The 21345-nt window shown below is 40.8% G+C and overlaps 1 protein-coding gene across 1 annotated transcript in view; it reads right to left on the bottom strand.

The window, feature by feature from the left end:
* GMDS (GDP-mannose 4,6-dehydratase) overlaps positions 1-21345 on the bottom strand; it is a 659903-nt gene that overhangs the window by 322435 nt on the left and 316123 nt on the right. The window contains 1 exon segment of the mRNA XM_033115015.1: positions 20673-20800. Coding sequence (XP_032970906.1) covers positions 20673-20800 — 128 coding nt within the window.

The raw sequence follows: 21345 nt of genomic DNA, 5'->3' as shown, positions 1-21345 counted from the left end.
CAGCCCAGCACAGACCTTACAGAAGTGCTATCGAACACATCTATTCACTATTTTGGAAATCAAACTCTTGTCACATCTCTAAGATCTCCTAGTTTCTCAGAGATTCTGAGGCTCTTGGAGAATGTGGAAGCCCCTGCACTCTGTGCTGGAGAGCAGGGGGAACGGCTTTGTCCCCCAAGAAGCTGCCTCCTAATCATTAGAAACAAGCAGGGCTGAAGTGGTCTGCAAAGAATGTTTCCTGCTCCCTATGGGTCCAAGGCTCCCTAAAGCACAAGCTGCAAGGTCCTTTTCACTACTCATTCTCCACCCAGTGACACTGACACAGCAGGAAGGGGCAGAGGACCTGCTGCAGGGGGCTCCCTGTGCAGGGAAGACCCTGATTCTAGGAGAAGGCAGGAGTCAGATGGCACATGTCCCTCTGTCTGACCACTGAGGGTGAGTGGATGGACAAAAGGAAGAGCTGTTGGCCACATGCATCCAGGACCCATCATTTTCCCTGCCAATCGGGGAACAGGAAGTTGAGGTGGAAGGCAATGTGTCCATAAGCCTGTGCAAACTCACCCCATCATCACTTCTGTTTTTGTATACGTGGTATTCGCTCATTTGATTTGTCAGCTTCTAAGGGCAGAAGCCTGCGTGTATGAGTAGGTGAGTGCACGTGTGCGTTTGTGTGTCTGTGTCTGTGTGTGCAGCTACATTAACTTCAACTCAGACATTTTCAAGCTCCATATGAGGGAGAGGGAGATGATAAACCACTGGATGAATTCTCGCAAATCAAAGACCACTCAGTCCTGTGTACCAATTTTTAAAATGGAATTACAGTAGAATTTAAACAAACAAAAACAAACCTGGCACAAAGCAATATATTGTGACATATGAACAGAGATAACTTTCTAAACATATTTTTAAAAGACGTTTTGTTTAAGAATCAAAGGCTGGATATCTACTTTGGGCCACTACAGTGATTAAATAAGGGAAGTAATATAAATTCTCCTAGGAATGTTCCACCTTGCAGAGGTCTTTTAACTAAAATAGTGAACACTTTTCTCATAGAACATAGAGTATTTATTTCCCCAGACGAATAGGCCAATAATTTCATAAAGTAATCGTCAGTGAATTGTTCACTATTGCAGAGCAAGGCTATCATAGAACCAACCAGAAAGCCTTCTTCCCTGTGAATCAGTTTGGCCTCTATGGGCACTTACGTTTTACAAAAAACACAAATAAACAAAATGTTAAATTCAATATTTTGCATGACTATATTAGATAATTCCTGATCAATGAGTGAGCTCTACCATTTTTGATACATTCATTTTTCTTACACTTTTTACTTAAAACTTTCACCTAAGATTTCTCTTTGCCATGTAGTTTACAAGTATTGACCAGTTTTGCTCTGAATTTCTTTTGGTAAAAAAATATTTATTAAAATAAATTTTCTTTGAGATGCATGTAATTTGGGTTATGAGATAAACTCATTAAAGACTGTATCATTTTGATGTCATCACGCAAGCTAACAGAACTACCCAGAAAGGAGTAAAGGGGTCATGGAAAGTAAATCACTCTGTTCAGCCACATTTCTTTCCTCTTCTTGATTTACTTCTTCTGATTATCACTCTGATCCTCAAATACACACCTGGCGACCTAAAGCATGAACTGTTTGCTCCTCAGCTCAAAGACTATAAAACAGATATGGAGAAGTTTGGATTTTGCCATGGGTTTTTCCTCACACACAGCTGGACATGTGCTGTAATGATCTGCAGTATCCTGCCTCTTCATATTTTTAAATAACTAATGAGAGCAGAAATCTAAGAATCAGGGCTCCTGGGCTAAAATCCCAGATTTGTCCCAGACTCATGGGTGACAAAGGCGAGTTACAGCATCCACATCTCTGAAATCAGGAAAACTGTACCAACTTGTTTAGAAAAATGGTTTGAGATCCTTAGAAAAAAAAGATGCTATGCAAACAGAAAGAACGACATGAATTCACCGGAAAACGTAGGGTATTAGTCATACCAATGAAGTTATATTTAATTGTCCTGTATTGCTGCTCTAAGAATAAAAAGAACACCCCATGATGCGTGATGAAGTTCCGTTTAAACAAAGACTTTTGGGTTTTTGTAACTAGTGAAGTTTGGCAGTCTCCAAAATGGAGTGGGACAAACCATTACAGGAAAGTGTAGCTAAAATGTTTTAAAGAATTAAATGGAATCTTAGTCTGAATTAAAGCCCTTAAGTAAATTAGCTTAGTCCTGAATTCTACTTGACAACTGAGATTCCACCTGCCTCTGACTTGCCTGTGCGAAACACGGTTACAATGAATATGTCTTGTCTACATGAAAGACCCAAAGATACAGACTCTGTTCTTATGGTCAGTCCTATGTCAACAACTAAGTGTTTTCTAAGGGCCTTCATTGAAAAAAAAACCCTGGGATCCTCTGGATTGCAAAAGGATCTTGCTGAGGCTTCAGCTGCTTGTCTTTTACCTGGTGCCCCCAGTAACATGGTGGTTCTTGTGGCTGCTTTTTCTGAGGGTAATTTGTATTCCAGAAGGTTGAATTTGTCCATCTGTGCATGGTGCTAGCTACAGCCACCCCAAACCTCCCCCAAAACTCTCCCTTAAGGGTCTTCTGCGTGCCCCTTTAAAGCAGGCAGGGACTGCCTGGCTGTGGTCCCCATCAACTACTCAACTGGACTGACAGTCAAGTCACATGACCACTACAGAGCAAAGTAACAAATTGCTTATTCCAAAACAATAGCACCATACAAGCAACCAGGTTATCTTATCTTACAGATGTGCTTCTTCAGGAATCCATAAGTATAAGTAAGAATGCTGGTTTTAGAAGATGCAACTCCGAGCATAAGAAAGCAATCTCTAAATCTACAGACATGCAGAATTCCCACTGCAGCATTTACTATGGTAGGGGGCAGCTTGAAATGTGACTTAAAATGTGGCTCATCCGAGTTGAGATGTGCTGTAAGGTGTAAAATACGTTGTTAGATTGTGAAGACTTCGTACAGAGAAAAGAATGTGAAATTTCTCAGTAATGTATATTCTTACACATTTAAATGATATTTTGGACATACTAGGTTAAATAGAATATAGTATTAAAATTAATTTTACCTGTTTCTTTTTACTTTTTGAAATGTAGCTACTGGAAAATTTTAAATTGCATAGAATTAAACAGCTTGTGTGTGTGGTTTGAATGGATATTTCTATTGGATAGTGATGTTCTACAGCATCTTTTATCCTGATATGGAAAAATAAATAAATGTTAGCTTACATCAGTGCAGAATAACTGATGAAAATTGAAAAAAAAGAAATGACATTGGGCTGTATAAGTGATTTGTTTCATTTAGGGATTTCACAATATGAAACCACAAAAGCATATTCCACATTATGAAAAACAATATAAACTTTATACTAGAGGGTAAATAAGGCTTTTATGGAAAGATTTATTCAACTGAAATCATTTTCTCAGATTATGAATTTTATACTGCATAGGACTCTAGCCCCACCACTTTGGAGATGAGAAAATTAAGATTCAGAATGGTGAAGTGACTGGTTTGGAGCTCCAAAGGAGGAAGTAGCAGCACGAGGTAAGGACCCAAAACAGAGCAGGAGGGTACTGTTCCCCACAGCATGTGGCCTTTTGTGTGAGGTCACACAGGCGACCTTCCTCACCATAAAAACGCCTTCAGGCCCAGAAAACAGTAGGTACAAACATGCAAGATTTCAGGCTCCATTTATAGAAAGTTCCACAAGTATAATTTTATTCTAATAAAAGCAGCTCATAAGGTTAATTCCCTCTAGAAAATATGTGCTAGAAGACTTTTCTGGATGAGTTGAATATTAACTTTAAAAATTTGCTGTAGAAAAATCGGCATTGTGTTTTTAAGAAGAATCACTGATAACTCTGGAAAAGGGCAACTGATGAATTAATTTTATCACAAAGAAGTTCACTACATTAACCGTTCCCTGGAATCATTGTACAACCTCTATGACTACTGCGGTGATTTCTGCATGAATATGGTTTGGCTTATTTATTCATCCCAGTGGTTGGAGTATTTTTTCAAAGTGGTCTGATGCAGGATGTGCTCCCACAGCTTGGACTCTGCAGTCAGGGATGCAGTGATACTTAGCTTATTTCTAACACAAAGAAAGCAGCCATGCGTACCATACACTGTTTGAGCTGGGTAACAGACAGAGCCATCCAAGAGTAACGTTTCTGAAAGTAATATGCTTTTCCTACATACTGATCCAAGAACCCAGATGTAGGGAAATTGTCTCCAGGAATATGCTAATGTCTCCCAAAGAAGGTGAGTCAGAAAGTTCAGCTGCTCTATCTTTGAACCATTAATATTGGATGTTGAGTCAGGCTGCATCCCAAAACACCTACAACTGAAAAGTAATTCTTCTCAAATGAAAACTGGCATATTAAGTGTACCTTCTGGGTTTGGAGAATGTTTCCCGTCCCAAAATAAATTTTTAAGCACAAAGAGACAGTTAGAAATGGTAAGTCTGCTGATAACTATGGTTTATTCAGTAATCTGTCAAATAAGGGGGAAATGGCAAAAACAAACAAACAAACAAACAAATCCCAAAACCCCAAACTCCAAAAGCAGACCTTTATATTTTAATTTCCTTGTGCATGTTCTTTCCCACATTTAAAAAATGTGGCATTTATCAAAAGAATGAACAAAAATCACAGGGGTACGATATGTCTTCCATGTTGCACTGGCTCATTTTCAAAGGAAAAGAATTTAGCAGAGAAAGGATGCTACCACACGCATATAATAATAGCTTTAACCACACCGACTTGCAACGTAAATCGAACCACAAAAGGATTTAAATGTTCCTCATTAACTTCTATTAGTCTCAATTTTTAACTTTTTCTCTTCCTCCTAAGTTTAAAATGAGTCTTCCCTTCAGTTCTGCACACCTTCCAACAGCATTAGGCTAAGCAAGGTCCCAGGGGGATCAGACTCATCCTGGGGGGGAAACAGCACAAGTAACTGAATCCTTGGGTGCAGAGTTTCTTTTAATATCTCTAAACCCTTCCGTAAAAACAGTAAGTCATAGGTTACATTTTTTAAATTTATAGGATGAATCAGAGATTTCACAGACCATTATTTGAGTGCTTATCATTCCTAATCACTAAAAAGAAGTGACCTAATTAAAGCGACCTAATTTTTGGAGAGGGTTCTAACATTTTTGAGTCCTTCCAATGTGCTAGGCATTAGGTTAAGCACTTTAAATTCATTACCGTAAAATTTGTGAAGTGCAATGCCTACTGGTTAATGAACATGATACCTACAAAGAAGGAAAAAAATGCCATGAGGTATTCCTCACTCTCTCCTGTAGCCTGTGTATCTGATCTGCCACGTGATATGCATGGAAGGAAGGAAAGGAGGGAGGGAGGGAGGCACATATACAAATAAAAACCTTTTGATTCTAAAAAAGCTTTTGATTTATTTTGTTTCTGAAACTGATGTTACATTACAAAGTAGCATTTCAGAAAATGAAAAATAAGTGCACATTTGGTTACATAAATTTCAAAATTTGTGGAATGTTACAACAGCAAACTACAAAATCTAATGCCCAGTTTAATGAGTCTTTCAGTTATGAAATTTGCTTATTATTACTATTTATTGTTAATTTGATCCTTTATTGTTAATTGTTATTTGATTCTTTAAGAAAACTATCATATATACACAATGGAATATTATTCAGTCATAAAAAAGAAAATCTTGCCATTTTTGACATCAATGGACCTTGAGGGCAATATGCTAACTGAAATAAATTTGACAGGAAGACAGATACTGTATGATCTCTCTTATATTTAGAATCTAAAACAACAACAAAAACACAGCTCATAGATACAGAGAAGAGACTGGTGGTTGCCAGAGACAGGGGTTGCAGGGTGGGTAAAATGGGTGAAAGCAGTCAAAAGGTACAAACCTCCAGTTATAAAATAAATAAGCCCTGGGGATGTAACGTATAGCATGGCGACTAGAGTAATAATACTATAGTATGTATTTGAAAGTTGCTAAGAGAGTACTCAATCTTAAAAGTTTTCATGACAAGAAAAAAATTTTATAACTATATATGGTGATGGATGTTAACTAGACTTGTGGTGATCATTCTGTGATTATATATATATATATATACACACACACACACACACATACTGGAGGTGCCAAAAAAATGCACACATTTTAAGAGATGTTATTATCTATGTTGTTACTTTTCAAAGTTGAATTGAATTACGGTAGCAATGTGTAGTGTGACGTTTGCTCAAAAGATGGCGTTAATCAAATGAATGTTAGCGTCATTCATTCTACTACAATTTTAATACAGTTTTTTCCTTTCCTAAAATGTGTATGTTTATTTGACGATATACATATAGAATTGTTATGATGTACACCTGAAACTAATATAATGTTATATGTCGACTGTATCTCAATTAAGAAAAAACTAGCTATTGTTAATGGAACCTTTAAGAAAAGTTGTATGTTGTAAACATTTCTCGATTATATTCTCAGTCACCTCAATTTGCTGGCATGCAAAATTGGTAGCTCACTATTTAGAAGCAACTTTTCTTCCTCAAAGAACAGAATGGTGTAATTCTTTTTAAAAGACTGAATTCCAGTTACAGAATAAAATATATGTCAAAAATGACAATTATATGCATTTTTTTCACCTTGAAAGAAGGCTGTAGTATAACTTTTCCATCACTCCAGTTGAATTCTCAGACCACCAGTGTAACAGCCGCACTCAGAAAACCACAGGCCTGGCCTTGCTAGAATACACATCTAGTTGCTGAAGAACAGGAAACGAGGCCAGATGGTTCTGCTGAGGGAAGCACTTTTTTTCCCTTATAAACCAAAAAAGCCCTAATAGGTCAAACACAAAAATGCAGATATGGTAAAACGGAAAGCTAACAGGGAGATTTATGTAAATGAGACAAATCTAGTTTTGCACTATGTTTCCATCTACACCAGTAAATGGGTGTAGGGGAAAAAAGGAAGGAAAAATAAAACAGTAGATCTCTACCATATACCTGCATGGTTTTCTTGACAGGCAGAAAAGCTGTTAGCAGTCCTAAAATAGGCGCTGTGGCAATTCTGGAAACCAACAGCGGCTGATTTGGGTTAGGCTGAGCACCTCCGGGCTATCACAAACACTTTTTAAAAAGTGAACCTTTAAATACAGTGTCTAAAGCGACCACAGTATGCACTCTCACTTCTTGCACATCCAGTTAAGGTGGGTGTTCACAGTCACATGAAGTCCAAATGTAGGGGACAGCGCCCGACACAAACTCCCGGGGGCAGTCTCCCACTCAGGGCCCCTCTGGGCCCCCTCCCTGTGGCCAGCACACAGCCACGCCTCTGCACACACCACTTGGATGTAGGCCTGTGTCTCCTGCAGCACCCATTCATTCTCTGGTCTCCTTGCACCCAAGTCTGTGAGTCACGAAGCCCTTCCAGAGCAGAGTGGCCATGGGCCATGGCTCTGGCTAGGACGGAGATAGTGCTGGTCACCCAGAGACTGGCACAGACTCTGGGGGACAGCACAGGACGGCTGGGCTGTGGAGGGGGCTGGGACTGTGGCTGGTGGCTGCTGCCACCCTCGGGGCACAAGAAAAGGAATGATCAGAAATTTGGCCCTGGCATGTGTGAATCACACAGTGGCCTGCACCTCACTCGGGACTTCTCGGGGTGAGTAAAAGTAACCCCTGGTCAGCTCTGTCACTGCAGCTGAGTGTCACTCCTAATGGAGGCGTAAATCCCCAAATGACCAGTCTCCATAGTTATGGCAAAATTCATCATGTAGCACTTTCATTGGTTATGTGATGGGACAGATAGTGTAGTGGGAAGACCACGAGAGATCGGAGTTGAATTTAAACCCTGAACTATCTGTTTGACCTCAAGTCAGTAAATGTCTGTGAATATTGAGATCCTTTACCTGCTGAGTGAAGAGGCTGGGCAGGATTATGCCTGAAGCTGCTTCAGTTTTTAAGTTAAAGAAACCAATGGAGCTAATCTGGTTTGAGGTTCATTCACTCTCAGGTATTCATTCAATAAACACAGCTAAGCACCCCAAAGTTTCAGGTGTTCTGAAGGGCAAAAGGGGGCCATTGTGGTGCTCAGACATGGGCAGCTGTATGTCTGTGAGAGGCTGTCCAGCCAAGGTGGGGTGAAGGCTCTGGTGGGGACTGGAAGGCATGTGAATGTGGGGGCGGGGGCGGCTACAGGGCCCCCCGGGACGGTCAAGCAGGTAAGGAGGAGGCTGCGCGGGCTACGCCTGAGGCAGAGAGGACCTGGAGATGAGATGAGCAGAGCACAAGGCTGGGTTCGATCCAAGGACCAGTGTAAGCCAGGCACACGGCAAGGGCATACTCGGGAGCAGGAGGGACCTGGCTCCACAGAGCCAGCAAGAGACACTGGCAGGACACTGAAGAGCACGCTCCCATTACCAGCCTTTACTCCGCGTGGCATGCAGGGACTCTGGTCCCACTCCCGCACAAGAACGCAGGACATGGTGAGGCCAGAAAGGACACCCACAGAGCCATAGATAGGGGAGTCATATCACTATATTCTCGCTGGCGGCTGGTGGAGACACAAAAGCAAACATCCACCAGTACCTGGACAAGGGGTCCTCCCACACCCCAGTCTCACCAGCGGCCAGGCAAGACACAGGAAGTAGGATCCACACGACCCGCAATCCACAATCTGCTTGCTAACCCACTTGCTAACCGCAATCTGCCATCCACTTCTCTGCCAACCAATCAACCCCCTAGCATAGCCGGAGGGCTAATATTAGTGGCTAATGGCTAACCGGTAACAGCTGATGGCCACCCAGCCACAGCGTGTGGCCATCTGATTACAGCTGGTGGCCATCTAAGAACCGAGCCAGCACCTTTCCACCTGAGGCCGAGAGCCTGGAAACTGCTCTCTGGGACTCTGTCCCCATACCGTGGTGGAGACACTGATGGTTTTGATGGAGAAATAGATGAAGGTGTCTGCTTGCACCAAGGGGAACGGCAGCCTTCTGGGAGGTGGAGAGCCCATCAGGGGTGGGCACAGAGCTGGCTCTCCAAGCAGGGAGGGCTGCTAAAGAGAAATGTGTAAGGACAGAGCCCATCCGAGACTAACCATGTTCTTGTCTCTCTCCAAGTCTTGTTTTTTGTCTCTGGGGGAGGAAAGGAATAACAGCATCCATTTCGCTAGACTACTGTAAGTAAGCTTGTGAAGAGTGTCAAATCGTTTATACAGTTCAGTACTCAGTAAGGTCTTAAACTTGGAACTAAAATTACATTTTAATTAATGGTATTTCAGATTTAGAAAAGATTGTTTTTAACAAAACAACAACAAATGACAATTAGAATAGTTCAAAATAAAGGGCCACCCTGGACACAATGATTTCCCAGTTATTCAAACAGACTGGCTAGCCACGTCTCAAACACACGACCAAGATGGAAGGTTAGCGCTACCTGAAGATTTTACAATTCTTGCTGGTGCAAAAACTGTCATTGAATATTTAACACAAACTCAAGTGATAATCATGGTTCTCCTGTACTTCACCCCTTTCTTCTCGTGATGTTTTCACTAGTCCATTCTGTATGAAAACCAGCTGTAGGAGAAAAAGCCCAGCAGCCACCTCTTCCTGCCATGCTGTCCAACAGTGCAGGGTGCTGGCCAGCAGGGGGCACAACCCCAGTTCATCACACTTCCAGAGGGCCTTCTGCGCCAAGTTATGGGGAGAAAGCTCCACATGTCAACACTCTGAAGTAAGAGTCTGTGATACTGTCCCCACCACCCACCAACTGAGAGAGACGGAGTGGAAGAGAGGGGAAGGAGGAAAAAAGGAGGGGTAGGGAGGGAGGGAAGGAGTGAGAGGGGGAGTGAGGAGAGGGAAAGAGAGAGTGAGAGACTGAGAGAGAGAGTGAGAGAGAGCGTGAGGGAGACGGGGGGGGGGGGGGGGGGGGGAGAGGGTGTCACGACAGGGAGAGAGGGTGTCACGTGGGGTGGCCTGCGGGGTCTCAGCTCCCGCTCCCCACATAAGAACACAGGACATGGTGAGGCCAAAAAGGAACACCCACGGAGCCATAGATAGGGGAGTCATACCACTATGGTCTCACTGGGGGCTGGATTCACACGACGTGCGACCTGCTGTCCGCTTTTCTGCCAACCGACCGACCGACTCCCCATTTGCTAGCTGCAATCCGCCCCTCTGCAATCCGCAATCCACACGCCGCTGTTTGCAGGCTCAGCCACCACCTTCTTGCTAGCCCCCATTTTGCTGCTAGCGTAGCCACGGCAGTTATATTAGAGGCCAATGGCTCACTGGTTACAGCTGACAGCTGACGGCCAACTAGCCACAACTGATGGCCATTTGATCACAGTCGATGGCCATTTACTACCTGAGCCAGCACCTTCCCACGTGACGCTGAGAGCCTGGAAACTGCACTCCTGGCTCTGTCCCCACAGAGGGAAAGAGACAGAAAGGGAGAAGGAGAAGGAGAGGGAGAGAGGGAGAGAGGGAGGGAGAAGGAGAGGGAGAGGGGGGGAGAGGCAGGGAGGGAGGGGGGGAGGGAGGTGGGGGGAGGAAATGTCAGTGCAGGTGAGTCAGGCAAGATCCTGCTGAAATGCTTAACTACCTAAGCGGACTCATAATTCTTTGAGCCTCACTGGCCTCCTAGCATCCCGAGCCCTATATCACACATACTTAAACAAGCAAACCGGTCATTCATTAGGGCTAATTTTAATAGATGACTCATTGGGCCCAGCCAGTTAATGAAGCTTTGGTTTCCCAAAGGCTCCAGCAGATAGTTAACTACAATGAAGCTTTCAGGTGCCACTGACAAAAGGCAATGGAATTTCAGCCACCTATGCCGTTTCTTCAAACTTCTTACTTCAGGTTTTTTGAAGATAAGTATCAAATGAAACGATTTCTGTTAAACCTGTATTTCCTGTGCAGAGTTGATATCTTCTTCAAATTATATGATTGTACAACTATAAAATGAATCCCTACTTCAGAGGAAGTCTCCTATTTAGGACATGCGACCTGGCCTTTTAACTTTTGACTCTTCCAATGTTTCATAGTTTCTTTCTAACTCAATTTCTCTTATCTGTGCTCTTTATTTCACAGGATGAGTAGAAATTCTAAAAGGCCATTAATGAGAGTGCTAGTTTATTTATAATTCCTAGTGGAGTAAGCATACTTCGTTAAATGGTCAACATTTGAAGTCAGTGACAACAATGGCTTTAAAATCTCACAGGAATGACTAAATACACCAAGCATCAGCGAGAAGCCTTGTGCTGTTACAGGAACACAGGGGTTGCACTGGAGAGAAAGTGGGGCGCTGGACCCATTGCTTAGCACAGCAGGACTTCCGGCCAGGGCCTCTCCTTTCAAAGCCGGCTTCTCCATATGGAAAATGCAATTAATAATTCCTGCTCTCCTAATCAGAGGCTGACATTTGTTGGGAGAATCAAATATAAAGATGTAAATGATAAAGCAAACACAAATACAAGAGGATAACCTTCAGGGGTTTAAAAAAGATCTAGTGAAAGCTCTTTGTATTTTGTTTTCAAACTTGAAATTTAAGATCCAGTGAAAATTAGCAAGTAATTCTTGGCCTAAAACAGACACTATTAAAAAAAACACCAGGAAACCAGGAAGCCCCCAGGATTCCAATCTTTGCCTTCGCAATGGATAAAAGGAGGAAGATGCCATGGCCACACCCAGACTAGCATTGTATTGTGTGGCTCTGCTTACAAAACGGCCAAAAGGCAAGGCCACGTTCACCTTCCTGGAATGCTACCTGCCTACCCGGGCTCCACCCAGGCAACCCACACCCCGTGGGCCCAGGGGCTGAGGCACACCACTCCACTTCATGAGTCAGGCTGGAGGGCGAGCTGGGAACAGAGATCTGAGCTCTGAACATGTGGGTAATGTGCGGGGGGGGGGGGGGGGATGAAACTACACACTTAGAGAACCCCAAAAGATACTGCACAATGGTTCTCTTTTCTTCTAACTGCACACTTTGCGGATTTTCTACAGCTACTATCAAATAACTCTAAGAATGTTTAAGTTCACTTTTACATGTATTTAAACAAAAGCCTATTACTATTAAAAAATGACCTGCTGTGTTTGTGTGTGTGTGTTAGTAGGGGGATATGGACCAGGAGGCAGGTTAGAGAGAGGGGAAGGAATGGATGAGTGAAAGTTTTCCAGAATAAAATCTGTGATGGAAATCTCACTCAATCTAGTAGAATCCTCAACTAAATGAGACTCTTGGAAACTGAGAGGAAGGGATGACCACACAATTATGACTTACTTATCTGAGTAAGCAGATAGCAGTTACCGGTCATACTGAGGGGCATTTGGTCCAGTAAACTAATGCTACTTTTGTGATTTTTAAAATTGTGTCTTATAAGTCAGGGCCAGTGTAATCATTCTCCCTTTCCATTTGTTCCCATCTGCTCAAATATCTTTCTTTTAAAAATAGGAATAAAGTGTAAAAATAGTAGAATCTAGCGATAATTGGGAAACTTGCCACAGTATGAGAATATATGGACACTTTTCAGTTTTCCTTTATGGTCTGCATGCAATAAGAGAGAGCATACCTTGAAAACATTTTGCTGGAATTAAGTAAATCCATCACAACTAAAACTGAAATTTGGTAAGATCACATTCAGTGGGAAATGTCTTATGGTAGGTATAGGACACAATCTGTTAACAGTAAGAGGAATAAACCACATTTCATATATACATATTCATTTTTATAAGTTTTATAAAGAAATGCTCAGATAAGGTGGTTCCACTAAGTTTAAGTATTTATCAGGCAGCAGTTCTCTACCATGCATGCCAGAGACGCAATTACAACAAAGAGGAACGACAGCCAGATCCCAGCTTCAAGGAGCTTCCCTGAGAGACTGGCACCACATCACGTCCTGTGTTTGTGGAGAACGATTTTATTCTCAGAGATCTCGGTCTACTCAAACTATGCATGAAGTAATGAGCAGTCATGATTTAAGCCCAACCATTCTCTTTATGAAATGACAAAACATAGCCAAAGTGATCTCAAACATTCGACTTAATTCTGAGAGGCAGCTGGGGAAGCATACTAAGGAGTAATTCCATCTCTTTCTTTAGGAAATTACTAACAATTTCCATGTGAGGCTTAAATCAACAATGCAAAGACAATTTTGCAAATGGTTTATCAATTTTGCCTTTATACAGAGGGTACCACAAAAATGTATACACATTTTAAGAAAGAAAAACTGTATTAAAATTGTAATATTCAATATATACCAATAACAAAAGATGAATACAAGTCACGTTTGACTTTTGCAATTAGAAGAGGTGCTCAAAGTGGTTGCCATCAGCGTCCAGACACTTCTGATTACAGCAAACTACTGCTTGAGCAACGTTGACCAAAGTGTCCACTTGCATACATTTTTTTGTTACCCCGGTATAATTTGGCTTCTGTAAAATTGAACTTTAGAATTAATTGGGGTTAGTAGAAGCCTAAGTCTATCTTTTTCTTTTCTAAAATGAAAATGGGATCTTCACTTAACGGTACCCCAAATTCATCCATTTGGTATATTTAGCTTGCATGCATGTTACAGCCACAGTTTCTGAAGCAACTCCAAAAGGTACACGGGGAACCCTTTGGCCATTTGGTGCCAAGAGGATAGTGGCTTTGGACTATTCATTAATTCCAATAAGGCACAGAAGACAGACCATGGAACAAAGTCATTAAAGCTATTTCACTAGCAAGTCCAAGTGTCTAGCATTTATTCCTGCACAATATCTATTCCACACAAGAGTCCGAAGCAGTGCCTTCTCCTGCAGGCATCTGCCTCTTGGTCTCACAGCCACTGTCCTGGAGAGCAGACAGTCAGTGGGAACATCACAGTGCCCAAGTTCAGATCTAAGTGCTCCAGACAAAGCCATCGGTGCTTCCAGTTTTACTAAAGTTAACAGGTAGAAAAAGAAATAACAGATTGTACAAATGCAAATGACCAAACACTTATAGTGGGGATCAAACTTTTTCTTTGCCTAAAAGAAAGAATCAGGAGAATTTCTGAGACTTCACAGCCATGATTCCATGGCAGAGAATAAGCAGAAGACATATTTTCTAGAATGGAGTAAACAGAAGTAGAAAATGAAATGTGTGTCTTTGGCTTGGGGAACATTCTATTTGGTAAATGTTTTTTGCTTTGTGGCTTTGGATGCAAAGGCAAAATTAACACATTTGTATGAAAGGATCCCTTGAGGCCAAGCCTGGGAGCCTGTCTCCTGGGCTCCTGGGACAGCAGCAAGGAGCAGGCACGTGGTCTGAGGAAGTTACAGAGCAGGGCGTCAGCGCCAGGGCTCTGCGGGGACAAAACACGCAATTTTAGTAAATGATTTCCTGCAATACAGCACTAAGAAGTAGGATAAAGCCAAATAGTACTTTAGAATGAATTTAAAAATGAGCATTTTGATTCTTACGAGAAGGAGAGAGACTCAGCGAGACAGAGAGAGGGAGGGAGGGAGAGAGAGAGAGATTATTTTCTGGGTGTTTGTGGGCAAGGGTTAAATGAAAATAAGAGAAAGACTACCCTGATTGCAAATACTTTTCTTGTCCTTCCCAGAGTGCATTAGTATCAAAATAAAGCATGTGATATTAAAGATATATATCTGCTATAGGCAAAATCATCACTAAATTTAGATGATGTCATATTTTCTGAGGCAATTACATCTATATCACATGCATGGTCTTGTTATTAAAATTAAATAGCCAGTTTCCATTTGTGGGCGGAAGCAGGTATGAAGTGAGAGATACCAGTGACAGAAGAGACGATGGAGGGGCAGAGAAAGCAGAGGCGACTGCAGAAGCGGCTCAGCGAGCAGGGTGTGAGCAGGCCCACTTGGGGTGAAAGGAGAAAGCTTTGGGAATCCGATGATACTTCCAATGCAACTGGGTGAGCATCATAATCCAAATGAAAAAAGCGCTTTTCCCACTGTTTTCCAAAGGACTTTTACTGTCAGGAAGAGAGCCATACTTTCTTAGGTCCAAGCAGGCATTCTATGAGCCACGATGGTAGGATGACACTTGGCACCCAGGGAGTAAGGGAGGAGTACAGGCGTCCACCTTAACGTGGTGATCGCTGCCCGTTAGAACCTAAATGCCATTCACACACAGTCTCATAATCCGTTTCCACAGGCACTGTACCGACTGCATACGCAAGTCCATTCTGTATTCATTTCCATTCTCTCCACACACATGTACTTACATACATTTGCCGAGAGTAACTTTTCTAATTTAATGGCAGATGATCAATTTTATATTTTAAATATACAACTGAAAATATGATCTAAAAATGCACCCACCTCCATGTTTCTACATTGTCTGTGGATGAAAACTAAATGAATAATCCATTCTAGAAACATGGATGGTGCAGGCTTCAGTTATTAAAACAACAATTTAAACAGGGCCTACAGTTTCTGGGAATTGGGAGCATGGCCGCTGTTGCGATCGAGACTTGGCCAGAGGACATAAAGCAACTATGACTTTCTGCATTTCCGTTAAGTGAGACCTTACTAAAGAATGGGTGCTGGTACCACGAACACTTAGAGAACTCCAACACAAGAAGAAATCAAGGTATTCTCCAGAATGTGGGGACAAAAAAACAAAGGTGGTTGATGCTGTTGTAATAATGAAGCTTTCCCTTGCAGACTAGATGAAAAGAAAGGACTGGGGGACAGTGGTCAGTTCTCCCAGCTCTGTCCACAGTCTACTCCCCACAGCCAGAGGCTCCCACTGTTCCCCAGGCCTCTTACCAGCTGAGAACTGAAAGCTATAATGAAGGTGAACTCGTCTAAAAGCCAGTAGACAAACTGAACTACCCACTTTGCCCAAACGCAACCTTTGCCTTGTTGCCTAATACACTCAATCTGTTGAAGTTCAACAAGATCAGACAGCTCTCTCAGCCAGCCTCTTTTCTTCCAGATATTTCTCTTCCCATTGGACTATTTATGGCAGAAAGAGAAAAGTAAGAGCAGCGTCATTTTCTGTCTCTCTGGGAAATGGAAGGTTACTCAGACCCCGCTGCTAATGTCCCTCCCCTCCCCTTAATATAAATGAGTGGTTATGAACATGGCTTAGGTATCAGGCCAGGCCTGGGGTTCTGGCTTCCTCCACCTCTGCTGGCCGTGGTTTTGGGTGAATATGTTATCTCAACTCTCCAACTCTTAGTTCCCTCATCATAAAATGAGGACATACTCTCTACCTTTCAGGACTGTTGTACGTACTCTGTAAGATAAAGCATATAAAGTCCTTTGTAAAGTTTCTGGCACATAATAAATGCCCAATAATTATTTTAATTTCTAAAAGACGCTTTTTGTTATTAATCTGTGCTCCCTGCCAAAAAAAAAAAAGAAAAGCGAAAGAAAGAAAAGGTGTGTGTGAATATAATGTTACAATGTAGCTGAATCTCCACACTCCCCCAGCAATCTGAACGGCCCCCCACCCCACTGCTTCTGCACCAGCAGACCTGCTCAGGAGCATCTGTATGGTCAGCTGTTGGCAATAATGGCTTTTTACTGAGTCCTGGAAAGAGCTCAGACTTCGGTCACTTGATTACTTGTGTATCCCAAGAGCAAGGGAGCAGCTCGTGAGTGGTGAAAGCTTAAAGCTACTTCCATCGCAGTCCTTATCAATTAGCTTACCTCTCAATATTTTCTGGCTGCCGCTGTGTTCCAGCTAGTTTTCTGTCAAGGTGGGATCACAGTGGGACCTTGTTAACCAAACTGTTACCATTAATTTTATTTAAACATGTGGTGCCATTTCCCAACTCTGTCCTGCCAGATGTTAATACTTATTATATATTAAAATGGTGGAAAGGTAAGTAAGTTTGAGAAACTGGGCAGGCTACAGTACACATTCCCGTAAGTTTTGAGAAGTCTGTCCTAAAATAAAGAAGCTAGCTTACCGTTGTGCAATATAGCATTGTGCAGGCTTAGTTGACTTTGGACAAAGTTTAGAAGACTGTCACTTGTAGCCACTAGAACTATGGCCATGGCTAAGTACTCAACAGAAGATACGAGTATGTTGAAGGAACAGTGTTACCCAGAGAAGCTACGGATTCTCTCTTGCAGTTTTCAGGACCACTAGTACAATACTGATTAGGTGAATTTGCTTGAATGGGGTATACAGCCCCGAGGTGTTCTCACAGATACGAGGGGCTTCTTAATGTACATGGACATAGGCAGGCGTGAGAACAGGTTGTGTGGTAGGTATCACAGTTAGTTTACAAAAATGAAAATATTTTAAAAGTTTGAATTGCCAACTGACTATATCACCTAAGAAATGCAAAAGTTTGCTAACCCTTGTTTGTGTAAATTCAGTATTTATAGCTTTGCTCCATTAGCACTACAGCAATTCTGAAATACTATTTTTTTCTAAAAGTGCAACAAAAATTATAGACGTTAATTTTAGGATCTGGGTGTTGGGTAAATAGCTATTCATGTTAAAAGTCATTCAATGTTTCTGTATGTTTAAAGTGTTTATAATAAAGTATTGGAAAAGATGTAACTGCACATAACTTGTTTATTCTGAAGTGCAATATAATTTAATATAGTTTGTATAGTCTTCATTTCAAACTGAAAAACCTCTTACGCACTCAAATAATTTTAAAATCATTTTCATCTAGGAAAGAAGATTATAAATGGATGTTAATGAACCTGACTCAGCAACAGGCAGTGGTTTTGTATAAATTGTTACAAAAATGTTTACAAGACAGAGGTAGATTCTAATCATGTTACGTACAGCACATTAAAGCTAATTTTTTACAGGGTTGTTATTATGTCCTTTTCACAGATGGGTAAATTTAGATATAAAACCCGTCTAAGGCTGAAGAGCAAATCGCTGACACAGCTGGGATCACCTACACCTCCTCTGTCAAACACTCTTCATCATAAAAATTCATCCATAAATTTAAAAGTGTAAGTGGCGTAATCTAAAGATTTATCACCACAACATGTCTGTGTGACAGGGATGACACAAATGAAAACGTGTGTAAATGAGATGCTATTATGACTTGTTTGATCTGAGCCTACCAAGGCTTCTTCATTCTGAGGCTAATCACAGGGCCAGTAACAGATGCATTTTAAACAAACGCTGCTTCTTTTTCACTCTTATGCTTTCTGATTTTAATTATGGCAACATCTACTTTTAGTCATAAGTCTGTGAAGTAACCTCATTTTAATACATTTAGGAATGCACGGGATGGTAATATTTCTTAAAACGGAGAGAGCAAACTATGAATTCTTACTTATAACGACACTTTTTTAAAAACCAAGAAATTAAGACTTCTTTCAGAACCAAGAAATGAGAACTATGAAATGCTTCTTACATCAGCAACACATGTCACTATCAGAACCCCAGGGGGATTCTCAATTCGAAAAACTCATTTGTATTGTGGGACACATCAGGTCTTGAATGCCACAGAGAAGGACTTAATTTTGTACATGTCTCTCTGTAAAATGTGAAAATTGTATATTATCACCGAAAGGCCAAAACATCTTGCTCTCACGGGAATATTTTGGCTTCTGGGCATGCTATACTGACACCATCTTGTCAAGGAATCTTCAAAATGACATCATTTGTAAATTCTTTGTGAAGTCTTTAAGCCAAAAGGTTTATGAAATACTTTTATGTTAAATAAATACAAATGCCGGCCCTTTGTACCAAGACGTGAGCTACACCCAGGAACAGTGCCGGTGGGGCCACCTGAGGAGTGAATGACAGCAGCGTCCTCCCTCCAGATCCACTGAGCTCACCCAAGGTTTTCTCCTCACGTATGGGTTTATTCAACAGTCTCATGCATTTCTTGGTGGATATTTTGGCCTATTTTTAAAATTTATTTTGTTTCCTGATTTAAAAAGTGCATTTATAATTATGTCAAGTATAAGGAAAAGACAGAAGTATAAAGAAGAAAATAAATGTAACTAGTAAGAAGCATTAACATTTTGGTATAGTGTTTCTGTCACTGTCAAAATCTTTTTCTGAGTTCCAATACAAACTTTTATTTTCTTTACCCCAGTGCACAAATGTAAAATAAAATCGAATGACACATGATCTATTCAGTTCCTGAATTTGGAGAACAAGAGTTTGGATAAAGATATATATATACAGTTGGCTCTAAGTATATATCAGATACAAATATATATATATATATATATGGCTCTAAGTATATCCTGTACATCAAAATGGGAATATTGCAGAAATAACGCATTTTTACAAAACTTGCCTCATATTTTTAAGTAGGTAAGACCACATAGGTTAGACAAAAGAAAGTTTCAGCTTCTCTTGCTAATATCTCCTTTTTCCCACTTTCTTATAATTTCTGAAAGTGTGGCCTTATATATTTTTTAATGTAATGTTCTTAAAATATATCTGAGGATTACTGTCATAAAATGTTTCTCTGTAATTACAGCTCAGAAGAACATGTTTAAATGATGTAAATGTTGTACTTTTCAGAATTTAAAAAATCAGAACTCTTTTTTGTCCATAATATAAATATCGGTGTTAATACACATTTTCAATTGTTATAAACAAAAATACCGACACTGCTGCAGCTAACCTCTGTGTTAGCCAGCCAATGGCTTGTTAGCTTTCTTCTGCAAATGTTCAAGTTCCTTTGGAATCACATCAATGACCAAGGAAGCCAGATCCGGTTTCCCAGAGAGGAATCATTAAGGACAGAAATAGTCTCCTGAGCACAGGAAATCTGCAAGCACCTAAACAAGGACAAGCAGGCTACAGGGAAAATGACAATATCACTAACATGTTCATTCATGTCTGGCCACAGAACCACCAGAGATATTTAAAAGCATACTAATCAGGCAAGGTAAAACGTAACTATTCATTGAAAGAAAAATCACATTACTTACATATATATAACATACGAAACTCAAACCAAAACTTAGTACGTATATAAATCCCAAGAGTAAAAATTTGAATTTCCCTTCAACTATATCCATTATTCTGCAATAGCATCATCAACATCTCTATCTCTCTTTAGTTGACAAAGTTGATTGGCGTGCAAAGCCACACTTTAAGAATGTATAGGGTAATAACCAGACTCTTCAACAGCAGGAACCAGAAGCTCCACAAAATATTACTCATAGAGTAATTTAGTAGAATAATGTAAATCTGAAGGTCTTAGGTTATACACATTGAAATTAGGCAGTATTTCATGAAGATCTGACAACTAGTACCTTTACACCACAGAATTCTTTCACGGTTAGTTACATGTGTATTGAGCACGGAGAAGGGAGAGGATGCAAAAGACTGGGGAGCTGAAAAATATCTTTAGAAAGTGAGGAAGAATACCATTGAAACCTTTTTTTCATCCATCATCCAAAACACTGGCAGGCACATTTTAAATAATTAAACAATTGTGAAAGGCTTCCTCATTCAAATAACATTCAATATAATTGACAATGTACGCTGAACCAACAAGCCTAAATCGAAAGCAGTATGAGTGTGAACATATCTGCATTAGCAAAATGTTACATGCTACCAACTCCAGGTCATGCTTTCCCACTAGCAGCCTGGAATTTCAAACAGCACTTGACACAGGTATTTTTAAGAACATGAGTTAGTTCCTACCTCTACATAGTCCTTGGCATGGCCCCAATCTCGTTTGGCATCCAGATTTCCCAAACTGAAAGACTCCATTTGTCCAAGGTAAATCTTAGCTACTGACCGGCTAATTTTTCGAGTAACAAAATTAGCTCCTAAAAAAGAGACAAAAGATGTATTATCAGTAGAGTATATTTGACATCTAACAGGTTGGTGAACCAAACCCTACCTCAGCCTCTGGGCATTCTGTTCATTCTCCCCCCCCCCCCTTAAAATAATAATAAAGAAAAAGAAAAGAAAAAAATGATCATTAACTGTCATTTAGACAAGTTAAGAAGCTCTAATTCTAAGTGTCACATCAGCTCTACTTTCATAACAAACATTTTTCTTTGAGGGACGGCTTAGACATTCCTAATTTGTTGCTGCAATATGCGACCCAGGCGTTACGCCAAAGAAAAGCTATCATAATGCCAGTTTTTTAAACAAAAAATTCAAAAGGGTTGTATAAAGGGAAATGCCAGAATGGAAGACAGACATCTAAGACCACCCTGATTTTTTTAAGAACATAAACAGCACATATTCCTATTAATAAAGCTATTTTGGAGCTCATGGGGAGAGAAGAGGGGAGTAATTTAGCTCACAGGGTATACAGTTAATTAAAAGAAACAAACCAGATATGCATTTGGATTGTCAATAAGTG

This window comes from Rhinolophus ferrumequinum, chromosome 9 (genome assembly GCF_004115265.2).
Source record: "Rhinolophus ferrumequinum isolate MPI-CBG mRhiFer1 chromosome 9, mRhiFer1_v1.p, whole genome shotgun sequence".
Taxonomy (NCBI): Eukaryota; Metazoa; Chordata; class Mammalia; order Chiroptera; family Rhinolophidae; genus Rhinolophus; species Rhinolophus ferrumequinum.
This window is presented reverse-complemented; position numbering and strand designations above follow the sequence as displayed.